The sequence below is a fragment of the Etheostoma spectabile genome, chromosome 14 (genome assembly GCF_008692095.1).
Source record: "Etheostoma spectabile isolate EspeVRDwgs_2016 chromosome 14, UIUC_Espe_1.0, whole genome shotgun sequence".
NCBI classification, from domain to species: Eukaryota; Metazoa; Chordata; class Actinopteri; order Perciformes; family Percidae; genus Etheostoma; species Etheostoma spectabile.
The window spans coordinates 18,110,629-18,127,970 of NC_045746.1; the positions used below are offsets into that span (position 1 = coordinate 18,110,629).

The 17,342-nt window shown below is 41.4% G+C and overlaps 2 protein-coding genes and 1 pseudogene across 11 annotated transcripts in view; 1 reads left to right on the forward strand and 2 right to left on the reverse strand.

Annotated features, from left to right (window-relative positions):
- LOC116701957 (sodium channel subunit beta-1-like) overlaps positions 1-2,599 on the reverse strand; it is a 5,948-nt pseudogene extending 3,349 nt beyond the window's left edge.
- Positions 1-7,172, forward strand: part of zbtb22a (zinc finger and BTB domain containing 22a) — an 11,893-nt gene extending 4,721 nt beyond the window's left edge. Inside the window, exons 1-5 of one of the 4 annotated variants that reach the window (XM_032536000.1) lie at positions 2,700-3,126; positions 3,733-3,955; positions 4,088-4,862; positions 5,598-5,746; positions 5,789-7,172. In XM_032536000.1, the coding sequence (XP_032391891.1) occupies positions 3,749-3,955; positions 4,088-4,862; positions 5,598-5,746; positions 5,789-6,706 (2,049 nt within the window). In that variant the 5' untranslated portion in view covers positions 2,700-3,126; positions 3,733-3,748 and the 3' untranslated portion in view covers positions 6,707-7,172. Of the gene's footprint in view, positions 1-2,699; positions 3,127-3,732; positions 3,956-4,087; positions 4,863-5,597 lie in introns of those variants that run through there. The other 3 variants (XM_032535998.1, XM_032535999.1, XM_032536001.1) reach the window with 3 other exon arrangements.
- A 2,220-nt stretch (positions 7,173-9,392) lies between these two features.
- Positions 9,393-17,088, reverse strand: mbpa (myelin basic protein a). Of its 7 annotated transcripts, XM_032536013.1 has the most exons (7): positions 16,817-17,088; positions 14,549-14,641; positions 14,125-14,151; positions 12,838-12,858; positions 11,175-11,258; positions 11,042-11,062; positions 9,393-10,624 (listed from the first exon to the last, which is right to left on the reverse strand). In XM_032536013.1, exons 1-6 carry the CDS (start codon positions 16,934-16,936, stop codon positions 11,060-11,062), a joined length of 348 nt encoding a protein of 115 aa, XP_032391904.1. In that variant the 5' UTR covers positions 16,937-17,088; the 3' UTR covers positions 9,393-10,624; positions 11,042-11,059. The 7 variants fall into 7 exon arrangements, 6 of the variants coding, with proteins under 6 accessions (XP_032391904.1, XP_032391906.1, XP_032391902.1 ...); XM_032536015.1 differs by lacking the exon at positions 12,838-12,858; XM_032536011.1 differs by lacking the exon at positions 11,042-11,062.
- Between the last annotated feature and the right edge of the window lie 254 nt (positions 17,089-17,342).

Here is a 17,342-nt window from a genome sequence, read left to right on the forward strand (position 1 = left end):
CAATGATGGACACGTACATCATGACCTCGGACGCGATGGAAGCCGTTCCTCTGGTCGCTGCACACACGTAAGCCAAGAAATCAGACACCAAAGAGGCAACCGGACAATGCAAAAATTCAGGGTAAATCCAATCTACAAATGAAAGGATTTCTTTCAGCAAGAGTGAGACTGAAGAGAGTACGCAGCTGACACCTTTAAACTTTAACGCAGAATGCCCTTATTTAAATGGGATTAAGACAGATTAAAATTTGTTTGCTCTTACCACCTCAGGACAAACCTTTTAAATAGCATTTTGCTCTGCCAAAATATTCTGGTATATTTAATAATATTAATATTAAATTTGGCCATCCATTAAATGTTTTTTTTTTTTACAGATTTTTGTATGTAAAGTCACTTCTTTAACTTTTACAAGGAATTTTCTGAAATTCTGCTCATTGTGATTCAGTCGGTGCTAATGTCAAAACATAGTTGTAGAGCACTGCAGTTAGTTTCATCGTACCTTTAGCCACCACAGTAAGATGGACCACTTTGCTGATAACGGTGCTGTACTCATAGTTGGCGTAGAAGAGGATGCGGTTGAAAAAGCAGCGGTAGGTGCCCGTGTCGTTGAAGGTGACGTTGAGCAGGTATACTGGAGGTCGGCTCTTTACTTACGTTCTTCCAATCCAAACGGTCCATAAAGTTGTTGGGGCCTTCCTCGTTGTAGGTGTAGATCTGGTGAGACATCAAGGTTAATCAGAATTCAGATGTGACAGAAAACTTGTATATTTGCACATCCATCACAAAAATCTAGATGATTCTCAAACGTGTTGCTATTTTGTTGGAAAGGGTCTACTTTTTTAAACTCCCTCCAATAATAAGAACTGGCCAGTGCAACCCCCCCCCCAATCCTAATAATAATTTACTTTATGCAGAAAAGGCACAAATTGTTGCTGAAAAATTCACCAGCATGCTGAAAATGAAGTGTTTGATATGCTCAAAATTTCTATTTTGTTACACCCTTGGCCTGTACGCTTCACACTATGCTGTGTCAATTATATTATGTGCTGGCATCAGACTAAGACATTATTTAGCAACGATTTGCACTCACGTGGACGAAGTCTGCTTCTCCTTTCGCCCTGAAGTACCAGTCGACGGTGGCAGTAGCCTCCACCTCACTCCTCCTCTTGCAGGAGATGCAGCCCAGTTTGAAGCCCATGCCCGCCACTGCCTCTGTGTCTGAGTCCACCTCTGCACACGCTCCCCGACACTCGGACATTGCTACAAAACGAGACAAGCACTATAGGTTAACATGATGTGGCAAAAAATTATGAAGGCTACAGAAAATCAGGTCAACTCACCAAATATGCAGCACAGAAGAAAAAGGATCCGTAGGCTTAATACTTCCATGTCCACGAATGTTAGAATAAATGGTTTTATATGAGGAGGTGCCTCAAAACGTTGGTTACTAACTAACAGCAACACCCTCGTATACGAGCTCCAACTAACTGTTGATGGAACTTTAAATGATGCACATTAAACGAACCTCCAAGTTTGTAATATTTGCAAAGGTTTTCTTTTATATTTGTTTTTTAATGAGACAGGCTAATGCTATTTATTTATGTTTTTGACTGTTGCAGTACTTTGCTTTATTGTTAATTTCCTTTCAATATGTTTGTATGCACAAAACTCACAAATTCTGTGTGAGTGAAAACTTACTTGGCAACAAATCTTATTCTGATATCAGATATACACTGTTTTCAGTAGACAGTATTTTCAACTGATGCAATCCAGTGGTGGGTTTTCTGCTTAATTATCAAGCAGCATATGAAACAATCCAGATATCTGGTGGATCACAGTGTTCCCCATCAACACCCTGAGATTTGATTATCTTTTTGTCCTGAGGTCTAATGTGAGATGCACAGAGTAATCATAAGGTCTGGAGCCACATGCCCTGCTCTATTAGGTTTGCAAATTACAGGGTGCACAAATGTTATAATAAATTAGTTTATATTATGTGCAACATGTAAGCTACTGATTGAATGTTTACAATAGGCCTACACATACATGCCAGCACATATAATTAAGCATGCTCTTTGATAAGAAAGTGCTACATTTTACAGGCTACGCTACCAATATTAAATGCAGACCAATCTAATGGTCTAATAATTATCCTTGATCGGATCACTGAAAACAAAGCCTACTGTCCTGAAATAGAGGCCTCCTCTCCTCGAGGCGTATCTTCGGAAAAAAAATGCTGTCTTCTCTCGGATGACAGCTAATGTGGAAATATCTAATTCACCTATCTAATGACTCCGCACTCGTAAAAGATGCTCCGCTCCTCCAAATAAACTGCGTCAGTGCATCGTAGAGCCGGCCCACCAAAATAAAATAAAATACGTCCTGTACAGTTAACGGAGGTTTTTTTCCCTATCCCACAGCGGCACCTCTGTCGCTGGATCAGAGGATGCTGCAGAGCACTGCGGTAAAAACGGCCGCGCGTGTTTGACGGAGCAGAGCCAGTGTGTTAAAGCTTCTGCCCCGCTGCTTTTAAACTGGTCCTATCTTAGCTTCGTCTGGAGACCACTGTATGGGCCTCACCCATGGACCGTTGCCTCACCTAGCGTTTATAGCACAAATAATGAGCGACATGGTAGCTGTAATTATGGTGAACTGGCCCTTTAAGTGAGCTCCAGTCCCGCGGGGGCGGGGTGATGATGGCATCTTTTTGTCAACAGAAGATAGTCACGTAACGCTGGATTGATCAGTCTTTAACTTTCAATACACTGCCCATATAGTTGTGGGTTCATCTTTTATAATACAATTAGATAACTAATAAGCAGCGCGTTAATGTGGCCAGTGTGATGGTATTTCATAACAATTCAACTTTGACACCAAACACCCACTCACGTTGTGTGAGGACTGCTGATGCTGTGTTGTTGTCAACCAGCTAGCATCAGCTACGCCTACGGGCAAGCTGCTGTTAGCATTTACGAGCTTGCTTCTTTTTCTCTTGTTTCACAAACAAGTGATGGTATTTTGTATGGTATTTATATTCGTGGAATTCACGAATAATAATAATGTGCTGCAAATAGCCAGCGACGTTCCCTGTAAAAGTCAAAAGCTCGACATACCGACTTATCAAAGGTAAAGTAACTAGCGTTAAATGCTAACACGCTAAAGCAGACCTTCACCAGGCTTCATGTTAATAATAGTGTTTTTAACGGCAACCCCTTATGTGGCGGGCCATGTTAACTAAGTTGGTGCTAGCTAAACGTGGTGCTACTCATCAAGTGGAAGCTTTATTTATTTATGTTATTGACTGTTGCAATACTGCAACCAAACACCAAGGCAAATTCCTTGTTAGTGAAAATGTATTTGGCAATAAATCTAATTCTGATTCTGACAACATATGTAGCTATGTGTCCGCCAGTATAGCAGGCAAACATGCTTTGTAAAATGCAACGTGTTTCTGTCTGCAGCTTCCTTATCTCAACTTTATGATGTTCTGACAGTTGTCAAGTTAGCAAGTTTCCTATTGATAGAATGTGATGCTTCAGATTATTAATGCATTAGCTAGCTAAATGTGGCAGTGATTATCAGGTGGATGCTCCCTTACTTCACATTCTTATCACTGATCAATACAGTTTCTGACACATCAATTATATAAAACTACTGTATTGAGTCAACTGACTGTAAAATATCAGATTGGTGACCACGTTGCACTTTTTCATGTTTTAATCTTCTCTATAGTTTTGTTTGACTGACCATGGATCCGACTTGCAGTGCTTCGGCTGCTCAAGCTGGTTTAAGTGTCCAGGTGTGTTTCCCCGGTGCCCGTGCGGCTGTTTTGGAGAATCTGAACCGGCAGCGGGAAGAGGGCAGGCTGTGTGACCTCTCCATCCAGGTGCAAGGACAAGTGTTCAGGGCCCACCGCTGTGTGCTCGCTGCATCCTCACCTTACTTTCATGACCAGGTAAGTCAGGGTACACCAGTTTGCAATATATTGTCTGTACAGATTAATTTATTTATATAATTTAAAAGTTATTGTTGTTTTCACTCACTCCGTATTTGTCTTTGTTGTCTTTGTTCCTCTCTCTCCTTGAAGGTGTTACTGAAGAATGTTACAACTGTTTCCTTACCCTCAGTTATGGACCCAGTGGCCTTTGAGAGTGTCCTTAGTTCCGCCTACACAGGCCAGCTAAGCATTGTGCTTGATGACATTGTTAACTATGTCACTGTGGCCAGTTTTCTCCAGATGTGGCATATCGTGGACAAATGCACTGAGATCCTGAAGAGGCCTCGGCCCCCAGCAGATGTCGGCCCTGGAGAGACCGCTGCAGCTCACCCTGGCACTGCATCTCGCCAGCAGTCCCCAAGCAGCACAGACTGCTTATATCTGGAAAGGGAGGAAAGAAGGAAGGAAAGAAAGCCTGATGCCTTGCCTCCCTTAGCTACATGGAGACGTCCACAGCAGTTTCCTAGATGGGGACGGCCACGGCCTTCATCAGCCCAGCACTTAGCCGACTCTCAACTGGACACCCTCCCTTGCTATACAGAGAGTGATTACACCAACTGGGAGGAGGCATGGGTATCGAGCCATTCCAAAACGAGCCACTTTGCTCATGATGGACCTGGCCACAATAGCCGGTACCATGGGGGGGTCCCTTGTGGTGAAGCATTAAAGCAGAAAGTCAGGTTTCAACAGCGAGCAACACCGCAGAGCGTTGTTAGACGGCTTGATAAGAACAGAGAGAGCGGGGACATTGATGAGACACAAGAGAAGAGGAAGAAGGAGAAGAGAGAGATTGAGGCGGATGAGGGAGTTGGAGAAGCAGCAGGCGTGGAGAAGAAGGGAGGCTTTGGACAAATGGGACAATGCGGTAAGATACAAAAGACTTATTTTAGTTTAAACACACATAGTATAGCTCTGTCAAACAAAATGGTGTGAATTCTTTTTTATATATATATTTTTTATCCAAAGTTCAATTACTGGTCATGTACAGGTTTTTGCAGAGGGATAGTTGAATACAGGGACGACAGAGGGAAGTTTAGTGTCTTCATGTATTTCCCATAGGGCTGCACGATATTGTGATTTTACAATTGCGACATGATTTACCATATTAGAGGGAATGATCATTTTGTATCATTATTCTCATTGTCATTGAAAAATTATTAAACTTTTACAAATGACTGATTAAAGTGTTTTAAGATTATACGATTTTTTTTTTTTAGTCTGTAGGACACAATTTATAGGCTGAGACGTCCTTGCTGCACCACAATACTTAATTCAGAATAGTTTGACACACATTTTGAGTTTCAGTTCCTATACAAAAACCTTGTTCAAAACCTTCAAGAAACAAAAACATGTTTTCTATCGAACCATTTTTCTTTTCATATAATAAAATAAGCCAACTTTCTCAAATGTTAGTGTTTTTCCCTCATTCACAAACACAAGGTTTGCTTAAAAAAATGAGTTTAAAGTTGATTAAAATAAGAAATAAGTAAACCAAAACATTTTTAAATCCAAGCACCATTCAGTCCCTTCTAGGTCTATTACTTCTCCTTGTTCTGTCCATAGATTTGATTTGATTTGGTTTTGTTTTACATTTCTCCAGCAGACTTCAACCCAATTTCAAATGAGAATGTAGGACAAGTCACGGGCAAGGCGGGTGTGGAGGAGACAAAGGAAAAAGTGCAAAGAAATTTGGTAGGAAGAGATCCTTCTTCAGACCTGCCCAGTGATCAGGCTTGCCAAACAGGTGAAGCAGTTCCGGGCCCTTCCTGTCCAGTCTCGGACCGACTGCAGTGGCAGACAAGTCCCTGGTCTCAACAAGACCAGAGGCCGCAGGAAGTAGAGGGTGGCAGCTGCAGTAAAGACGAGGATGAAGACGATAAGGAGGAGGATGTGGACTTTGAATGTTTCACAGAAGGGATGTTTAGTAGAGACACATATGATGAGATTGAAGATGGCACAGGACAAGTTTCCCAGAGGCCTTTAGTGCCTGTGTCTCCTGACTTCACCACGACAGGCTCGGAGGTGAACTGGCCCTCCACCAGCGTGGGACAGGGTAGCTCATTGACTCCCACCTCAAGTCGCCAATTGTCTCCATCCTCTGCTGCATTTCCGCCACCCTCTTCACCCCCAACGCCATCTTCGTCCTCCTCAGTGTCCCTCGCTGGCGCCCCCTACACAGGCAAAGTCCACTTCTGCCACTGCGGAAAAGCCTACACCCTGAAGAGTATGCGTGACCGGCACGTGAAGATGCAGCACCTCAATCTACGGCCCTTCGGTTGTCCCGTTTGCACAAAGTCCTTCAAGATGAAGCACCACCTAACCAAGCACCTCAAGACTCATGGAGGGCTGCGGCCCTATGAGTGTGGCATGTGTGGGAAAAAAGTCATTTGGAGAGACAGCTTCCTCCGGCATCAGGCCCGATGTGAGAGACTTGCCTCCAGCGCCTCAGCTAACGGCAACAACGCCAGCACAGCTGCAGCGGATATGGATGACGGCTACAGTTATGGATTTGAAGACGGGGGTGCGTTTCTTGCAAACGGAGGACAAGTGAAAGTCGAAGAGGTGGACTTTCACGGGGAGATGGAGGACGGGATGCATGGCTTGTTGGGCAGTGTGTCTGGGATTGTGGATGAGCTAAGAACTCAGACACAAAACCTGGACGCCGGTAGTCATGTTTTTAAAGAGGAGGCGAGTGAGAGCTTTTGTTAAAATTAAACATGATTGTTAAAGTGTATATAAATAAATACATGCAAGAAGGACAATGAATTACACGGTGACTTCAAAAGTCTGCGGACACAAATCACTGAAGGCGTCTGAGCTGCCGCTTTTGTTTTCATCCTTTTTATGTGCATTATTTTCATGTCTTGGATATTAAAGAAACAAGAAGAAGAAAAAAGGAGCAGTCGTGCTTCTTTCAAGTGATCCTTTTTAATGTGTGCTGTGCCAGGTAGCCTCAGTTCTTGTTTAGTGACGCTGTAAACTGAATTTGAATGCACTTCTTGAGCCAGATCAAAATTCAATGGATTTTGCACATAAATTATTTGCCATCAATCTGCATTAAAAAATAAATACAAGGGTATAAAAAAGTTTTCTGTGCCATATTGATGTATCTTCCTTCTATGTAAAGAGAAGACACCTTGGTATATATGGTAATAAAACCAGTTGTTGCAATTTATTCTACACTGTGGCTTATTTCACAACAGTTCCTTTGCAGCACAACGGTGGAGCACCAGAGGTCTCTCTTGCTCCGCACTGCAGCATCCCTTTCCTGTGATCAATTTGTGGAAAAGATTTTCACTGTGTTTGAAGAAAGCATCTTTCTTTAATTGTTAAAAAAAGACCCAGAGACTCTGAAAGATGACAAGCCAATAAATGGGACTGTCATTTAATGGATTCAGGTGCATTCAGGGGGGAGATTTCCATTTCTTTGACAACATGATGTTGTGGCAATCAAAGAACAACTGCTCAAAGAGGAACAAAAGTATAACAAACTGTACAACACTGTATATACACAGACGGGTAAATTACGACACAGTATAGAGATGAATGTTGATATTTTCTCTAAGTAAAGGGATGTGGCTTAATTGAATGCTTACATCACATTGGGTTGAGCATTGGAGCTTTATGTTATATCAGAATATTATTTTTGAGATTTTAATACATTTGCAGGGATATTTTCTCCTACAGACATCTGCGTGGCCAGCATCAGTATAAAGACAAACCATCGTGAAAGGTTTAGGGTATCTTTAGCCTTTTGTGTGATCGCTAAAATACGTCATACAGGAAAATTGCCTTTGTGTGATGCAGATTTTAGGCCACTGAGCCAATTATCGCTGAAACATTGCATGCAGGAGAGATGGAGCTCTTTGCTAATTGTGGTCTTAGGGGCAGTTGTCGTTGAAAAGTTATATCTCAGCATTATTTATAATGATGTGAAAAATTGTTTTTCCCAGCTCTGAGTATTATTCTTGTTCAGTTAACTGTAGCACAAAATGTACAGCTACACATAATTGGGATCTTGTGTTCGGTAGTCTGTAGAACACTTTGATATTAGGATTACTGTCTGAGATAGATGATTGGCCTCCAGAGGATGTTTCCGGAGTGTGTGGGAGTCTTCAGTTATGGATTATGGGTTGAGTTTGGGGTTAATGGAATACACACTTTATTCTTTCCCTCTTCAGTTATTTTGCTGCACAGCAAACCTTGAACATGGCTAAGACATAATGTTGCAGTCTCTGCTATTGCCATGGTTACAAACATCCTAGGTACAAATCAATCAGCGTAACTTGGGTTAGAAAATTTACATATCAAATGCTTTATTTCCTGTTTTCTGGTGACTTTTTCTGCAATAATTTGTGCCATTTCTTCATCAAGTTATTGTGCAAATGTCTATTCATGTAAAAGAAATTATTAGATATTTGTGGTGGGTTGCACTGGCCAGTTTTAATTATTGGGGTTTTAAATTACACCTATGGTCAAATGTGAGGTTGTAATACCTGCACAAAAGATGAGTAGGAAAGACAAGAGCCACTTTGATTATTTCCTGTAATATTAAAGGAAAAGTTTCACATTTTGGGGGATATGCTTGTTCACTATCTTGTCGAGAGAAGCTTGAAGTCCGTGCGACATAATGGAGCTGCATGGAGCCAGAAGTTGGTTAGCCTAGCTTAGCATAGTCTCACTTTGCCAGACCTTCCTCCACAGCACTGCTAAGGAGGATCTGGCTAGTCCACACAACATTCCGGGACGGGAGAAAAACGTGCTCTGGTTTATTGGCATTTCTTTAAATCAATCACAATCGTCATGGGCAGCGATAAGCGCTACACAAAGCCTCGGTGACGCTGGAAAATAGTCTCGGGAAGGAACTAGTTTTGGTTGAACGTGTACGTTCAAGTTGTTTTAGTCGTGCAATAGAAAACTCAGATTGGACAGATAGTCTAGCTAGCTGTCTGGATGTACCCTGCAGAGATCTGAGGAGCAGTTAACCATAGTCCTCAGTAGTCTACCGGAGGTTATCATTCCAACACAAATCCAGTCGAAAAAAAGGACAAGTGGCTGAATTTCCAGTGGCAACTGGGCAATTCCGGAAGTGGAAAATGACAGCCAAATGACTTTCTTGTCTTTACACTTTGGTTTTAGTACAGCTTAAACAAAGAAGAATTTTAAGATGATGGTAGGCAGATCTTTCCGGTTTTGCCAGTCTTTCTGCTAATCAAAGCTAACTCTCTCCTGGCTCAATCTACATATGTGAGAGGGATACTTTTTCTTCAACTCTCATCAAGAAAGTGAATAAGCACATTATCTAAAATGTTGAACTATTTCTTTACTGTTGGCTACAAAAATCCCTGAAAAGGGAAACAAATGATGTAATAAAAATAACAAATAGCCAGAATTCTCAGATTTTAAAACATTTAATAACTGAGAGAAGACATAACATGTTTATTTCCAGTTAGGCTAAACATTAAAAACATACTTTTACATTAAGAGGGAAAAAAACTTTACTGTAGCACCACCACATCAGCAAAAAAACACATTTATATTTCATTTGACTTTTCCATTAAAGTGAACAGAGCATGTACAAATGGAAGAGGCAATGCAATTTATTATGAACAAAATGAAATCATCAAATAATGCGTCAGAACACTTCAACATACTGTCCTTTAGTACTCCTCCAACCACCTTGGTGCTTCCTCCTTAAACCTTTGAGCCACTTACTATCTGACCATCAGATAAAACAAACTGGTGTCTGTCATCTTCTAAATTAAACACAAATAACATTCAAAGTTAAAAGATGCAAACAGATAACTCACAATGAATTAAATCAAATGCAAAAGCTACTATATAGAGAACAGACCATTTGTTTTTAGGAAATTCTTTAGTTATGTAACAGTGCATTTGAAAAGGGCATTTTATTTTCCGATAAACTTGAATGTAATCATACTGTACATGTTTATTAATTACATTGAACCATAATGAAACACAAACAGTATAATTAAAGCAATATTAGAGTCCATCACATACTGTAGGTTTCCAGGTGTGTTTTCAAATGCTTTGCAACATACGATTCACTCGAGCACAACAGCCACAAACAGGACCACTCTTTGTCTAGATTTTTACGTTGGTGTGTGAGTCGTGTTTCTAAGAAGCAACGACATACATAAAGCCTCACTCATGTACAAAATGCATATGACGGGAGACAAATAGAAAAACAAGCATCTGCCATGAACAAACCTCTGACAGCACACGCTAGCACCATAAGATACTCAAATGGGTTTTGAGTTTTTACAGTAAGATAAAACTAAAAGCATGACCAAACTTCTTATAAACAGCTAGAGAAGATATCCGTAGAAGTAGGATTTCAAAAAGAAGAACAAAAAAAACAGAGGCACAGTGACCAGCTAGATCCCTGGAGAGTGGTTTCATACTCTGTCAATGTCTCTGTCTAAACATACAGGAGGATGGTGTTAGTGGGTTAACATTTCTTGAGGTTGTGAGTCTGCCGCTTGCAGATCTGTTTCCCCTCCTTCGTCTTGTCCCATCGGCGTTGTATCTGTGGTGTGGTCCACGGCGGAGAACTTAGAAGATGGTGCTCCAGCGTTTAGGGGGTGGACGGGACTTGGTTTCTCCCTGGAGAGATCATGGAGAGAAGAAGAAGGAAGATGATCAGGTGGCTGAGAAAAATAACATGTATTTTCTGGCCCCAGAGATGGCTTCTAAGAGCATCCTGGGGTAACATATTGATGAAACATGTGATTGTCCAGTACTTCACATTAATTGGGATTCAAGGAGATCATCCACACTGAAAATAAACCCTCAGAAGAGTCGAGGTAGATGGCAGTCGCAGTAAAAACTAATCAACGAATTTTGTTTGTGAGAAATGTAATATCTAAGTTTACATGTTGAGTCACTGTAAAAATGAAAATGTTGCTCTTAAGCTTGTTAGATTATTATGATGACAGGCTGCTGTGAAAGCGTGTTGATGAAAGAAGATGAATGAAACTGAAATGATTATGAATCATCGTACTGTATTGATTTATTACTCACTGGTCTCTGCTGAGAGCATCACTGTTGCATTCGGGCAAACACAGACAGGAAACAGTGTTGATGAAGCCCAGTTTTACAGATAGAGAGAAGAAATGTTGAGTCAAACAATGAGGCAAGCGTGCAGTAAGCTCACCAGGCTGAAGATCCTGGACAGTGTGCTTTGGTCTCTGCGTCTTCTGACCGGCGACTTTGTGCTCTCAGCACGCGGTGACGAGGCCTAGAAAAAGACGCTCTATAAGCACAGATGGAGACCTGAAAAACCGGGGCCTGAAAGCACGTTTGCTGCTCTGTAACCGTATAACCTCCAACCAGACGTTTAATTAATATTACATTGATGTCCTTTTTGTTTTTATAACATGAGACACATTTTACCTCAGAGCATCAGAGTAGATGCTCCACTACTTCACCAAAATGCCAAAAACAATTGTTTTAGAGGGCACAGTGATTGCAGTTGGACAAAAAAACAAACACATGTCCACAAATAATAAGTCTTTCAAAAATGAAGAAAAGATGTCAAACTTCATTATTAGTGGCTAAACGTTTGCACTTTTTGCACATAAGCTATATCTCTTTGTTTACCATTCTATCCGTTCATTGCATTGGGGTCAACCTTTTAGTATTTGGATCTAAGTTTTCATTGGGTTTTTAATGCGCTTTGCTACAAGCTGAATTTCCCTTGTGGACAATAAAGGTGGTCTGATTTGAGGTTTTTATAAGCATATAACTTTTAGAAATTATACACAAGTTTAGGTCAACGTCTAAGGTCATAAAATTATTTCAATAATTTCACTTGTGAGCTGAGGGGAGCAACAAACTGCAGGTATGTGGTTTCTCTGCAACATCAGCAGTGTGATGTGGAAGAAACAGGTGTGTCTGTGCTTTGCTCTGTTATGTGAGAGATGTCCAAGACGTGGGTAAAACATGAAAATGGGACAGAACCAGACTCAGGAGCAACCTTCAAGCAAAAGAAAATGGATTACAAGGGGAAGATAAGGTCAGCGTTGACATGACTGACACAAAGGACACAAGACAGTAATCACCGCCAAATAACACAAATAGGAATCGGCTGTCCAGGGTCGCCTGACAGAAGAGAAGACACAAAGAAAGTGGGAAGCGAAAACAGATGGATCGTTGAGTCATCTCCGGCATAGAGGGGATGGAGGTGTTACAGAGAACAAGAGGTATGGAAGAGGAAGAGGAAGAGGAGGAGGAGGAAGGATATGCAGGCCAAGAGGTCCTAAGAGAAAATGTTTACCGGTTGTGGTTCATAAACAGTTGAGCAGTTTCAAAGTCATCCAGAAGCAGCGAGTCGCTCTGGATTGAAGCAAAAAAGAATTTATTTTAAATGAATAATAACGATGAATTTACCAAAAAGCCAACATGTGTTGGTATGTCAGAAATCAATCTTTTCAAATGATCAATCAGTGAATGAAAGTCATTTTCTATGGCACGCGTCAAGCGGGAGCTTTGCCTTTGAGCCACTGCATGTAGATGCTGGTGAATCAGCCTTGCTCAGGTATAAAAGATATTTCTCTTCGAGGAGGAAAGCAGTGAAACACACAAAGGAGAGAGAGACAGGGCGAGTGTGGCGGTTAGGTAACAGGTGCACTGCAGACAAAAGACACATTGGACAGATTTAAATGGTATCATCGCAAGCACACACATGCACACACACACACACACGCACGCACACGTACACACACACACAAACACACACGCACACACACACACACAGAACGGTGCAGTCAGCAGTGGGGCTTTTTTTTAAATCGAGAAGGGAAGTTTGTGTGACGTACCAAGCCCAAGACGTCCCTCCACTGGACATGAAAAAGAAACAGACAGTGACACGAAGGAATGATGAGATACAATAAGGGTGTGGTGGCACCTGCATCCACCTCAACACATTTGAGAATCATCCAGTCAAAGATACTAAATGGCAGCAATGTGGTGGTAATTTCCACCGATGATCACTAATATAGGTAAATGTATCAAGTTTGTCGCTACTTAAAATACAGCATGAGTGGTTGCATTTAAGTACACCATAAAACCTTCCTCTTTTGGTATGCAGAAAAGGTTAAAGGTCCAGACGTACAGGTTGGGATCCACTCATTTAAATATGCATTTATTTCCTAAAAGTTCGGCCTACAGACATTCATGGTCCCCGGAGGATGAAGCCTACTGACACTGGTGATCTGCTGCTTTTTATATAGTGTCACCAACAGGGCGAAGTGTTCAATTATTCAATGAAATGTAACCACAAACAAGAGGAATTAACATTACCATTGAAGTTCATGTTCCCTACCAGATGAATATGATTTCCTTGGAATTTTCTTTTAGCACCATCATCTGGTCAAAATTTCAAGTTGTCCTATAGGCCTACTTTGGTTTAAGACAAACAAATACCTGCTAATCTAATGGCATTCCAATCAGTCTTGGCTGCACTTGCTGATGGTGTTAGACTAGCGCTCAGTGCTAACTAGCAAATGTAAGCATTCTAACACACAGAACTAAGATGCTAAACAGGCCTCATACCTGCTAAACACCAGCATGTTAGCATTGTCATTGTGTACTTGTTAGCATGCTAACGTTGACCACTAGTGTAGCTGCAGAATCTTCGAATTTGACTATAGCATCTTTTCAAACATTTTGATGGAATACATTTTTGTTTTGTTAAAAAAGCTGACAATGCCGGTGAGTGTTAGTGCAGTTTGTCTGAAGTGTCTCTGGGTGAGATGATCCACTGGGGGATGGGAAGCGAGGCCAAGGACATGCGTTGCTGTCTGACACAGCATCCAATGTGATACTACCACTGCGTGGTGCCAACGTTATAAAATCCCACACATAAAGCTTTAAAAGTATCCACACTAAATAAAAAGCTTAAATCAAAATGTCTTAAAAAAAGATGCAGCTGTTGAATTTGACATTGGAAAACATAATTGGAAAACATTTACTATAGATACGGAAGTCTAACAATTGATCAGGAGTATGTTATCAGTGCACCTCTGCAGCTGTACGTCTCTGGAGTGATCAACAAAACAGATATGGTAAAAAAAAAATAAAAAAATAAAAATAATGAGACTCACCCTGGATTTAGGACGAGGAGAGGAAACCTGAGAGAGCAACAACAACAAAATGATTGATTGCACAGGGAACTAGAACAAGAAACAATGCTTTGAAAAAAGCAAATGATGGAGCTGCTGATTGAAACTTTTTCCAATTCCTGTGTTTTTTATCAGTACGTATAAAAGGAGTCAGGCAGCCTTGTAATCACACTGAGGGAGCTGACGAAAACAGTTTGGCTTTGAAATGCTGCCGCACTACTGATGTCATGTTCAAATTGGAGAAAAATTGGTTTGTTCTGTGTTCTGGATGATGCAACTCACGGCAGTCTTAAAGACTTAAAAAATTAAATAAAGCTCAGGATGTTAACATGACAAAACAAAACACTTGATCTACTCAACTAAAGCTATGTAAAGTATGATATGATATATACAATATGAAACTTACAATGCTCCTGAAGAAATGCACCACAGCATTTTCTTTGGTCCGGCGGCGAGCGGAGGACTGGGGGGAGGTGGCCAGGTGACCCCGGAACGAGCCCTGTGAGGGTCAACAGAGGTCCAGTAACTGTGTGTGTTCACATGGCAGATGGTATGGGCCTACCATAATATTGAGTAATGCTACTATGAAACTTTTAGGCACAATGTTGCTCAACAGCATGGTGATGTATTTTTAATCATCATTTTATTGATGATTGATAAATCTCACATTGCCAGACCTACTGTATGTCTACAGCCAACCACAGTGCTGTGTCAGCACCTGAGTATGGTCTGGCTACACGGCCTATGTATTCTGGCATGGAAACAATGGCTTGTTTGTGTTTCTTTAAACCATTCGCAGCCGTCCTAGACGGCGCTAAGGCCCGAGAGAGAGATGGCGCAAGAGGAGGGACATCTGGAGAATAAGAGACATGCCAGATGTCAGGTTTATTATCCCAGTAATGTACAGTACATCCGACTAATGATGAAGTAGCTTTGCAGCATAGATTGAAAAGACATCAGTTCTTTTCTGAAAATTGTTCCCAACTTCGCCACACCTCCAACAATTATCATAATTACAGTAGTTTTAAGGTCCTCCTGGGCATCAAGTCTCACAATCAAAGGACTATAACCATGTGTGACAATGGGTAATCTGCAGATCTAATCAATTAGAGGCAAATAAAATACTAAAAGGAAGCAGCATGTACAGGTTTACAGTGCGGGAGTGAAGGATGTTGTAGTTGACTACGAGAGATTTATCAGAGAGTTATCAGGTTTAGCAGGCTCAATCTCACACATCTGACCGTCTCTGTAGAGTCTGACAAAAAAACACACGTCTGTTTGTCCTAATGAATGTGTATTTTCAATGTAAACAAAGTAACAGAAGCCTGAAAAGATCCTTTTAATATATACAGAACCCCATCATCATAGCTTTCTTTTGGCGTTATACTACAAGTGCAGAACAGAAAGTCTATAACATAAGAGGCACGCGACCTGAGCACCAACAGTATAAATGCATACAAATCCACAAAAATCCACAAAACCTGCTGATGTTAAATGAAAAAGTGAATAAATGAGAGCAGCTCTGACTCCTGAGGACTCCACTTAGAAAGAGTTTTTTTCGGTTGTTTTCTTTCTGCAGCTCAGGGCCGGGCCCACACTACTAAACTAAATACACCTGCACCGTGGTGGTGGTGGTGCATCTAATGTAGACTTAACATAGGCTATGTGGGTATAAACATTATTTCTATAACTTAATGCACTGTTTAAATTTAAACCCAATTTGGAGGAGTTAAAATAACCCCACAGGCCAAAGGATGGAAGTTAAAATGTACAAACAGATAAAAAGAGTTTTTTAAAACAACTTCAACATTTTAGACCCAGTCAACCGTCCAATAATTCTCTTTTTATAATTCTAAGGAATTGTTTTTAGATCAACAAGTATGATAAATAAAGATAACACTAAAGGAATAGCTTGGTTGGCAAAAATAAATAAATCTTCTAACTAGAAAAACAGGATTTGAGAATACATTTTCTTTTTCAATGACATTAACTGATGTACCATCTTGTTTCTCACAAAATATAGTGCAGGCCAAAGTGGAATTTTTCCTCAGTCTTCAAACGCAGGCCCTAAATAAGAGAATCAACAATCCTTGTATGAATAAAGGAGTTTGTAGTTGGTGCAATGAGCAGTCAGTGCTCTGCATCCTCTAAGAAGCTACCATCAAAAAAGCCCAAACTGAGAAATTTCTCTCTTCAAAACTAGTAGTCCTTATATTTAAAGTCTCTGGAAAGCTATGGTGAGAAGTTAAAGAAGTTCAGGTCTGCTGTTCACTGAAAACCTTGAGTCATTAGATTTGGGGATTTTGCTTTCGTTTGTGTGTGTTACTTCATGGATTAAAACACATTTTCTCACATCTTAAACTTCTAGCTCACAGGACAGTGACAAAACAGTCCTTGACAGAGGATCAGGCAATTAATTGTATGGAGGAACTAAAATTCTTGGTCCTTTATTTAGGCTCCACTGTCTAAGACAACCACGAACAAATGTTTCCAAATTCAACAAAGCACTAAAAACAAATATAATATAGCACAGTGGTGCAGTACAATGAGGAAAGATTATCTAATTCTTTGACATTAGGTTAAAGTTTTAAGGGGCATGGAGCAGTGAAGTTCAGCTGGAGAACCCCCCCCCCCCCCGAACTATCCCTTTAGATGCAGATGCGTGGATGCTCACCTTGCTCCTTTTCTTTTTGTCTCCCCCAAAGAACTTAGTGATCTGATCCATGAGACCGGGGTTTTTCTTTTTCCTCCCGAGCCCGAAGGTGCTCTGCCCTGAGGTGCTTGCCGTAGCCATGCCAGTACAGTAGTTGCTGATGTTGGGTGGGGTTGACCTCTTTCTATCTACTCAGTAGTCCTCTTCCAAGCCAGTCCACAGCACCAACACTGGGCTCTGCTGCTCCTTGGGGATGGTTTGCTGCTCTTCTGACGCACAGGGGCCGTCTTTGAAGGTGTCGTCCCCTCGATGAGGGTCAGGTGGGGGGGGGGGGGGGGGGGGGGGGGGGGGGGGGGGGGGGGGGGGCTGCAACGACAATGAGGTCCATGTCTCTGGCTTGACTCCAAGCATTCTTTGGAGCTTCAGTGGCTGTGTCAGTCACTGCCGCCCTCTGCATGGGCCCGGCCATTGTTCCTCTCCCCATCTGCTTCACCCCGGCTGCAGCGACAACAAGGGTTATCTCTGAGTCTGCACTCACACCCTGATG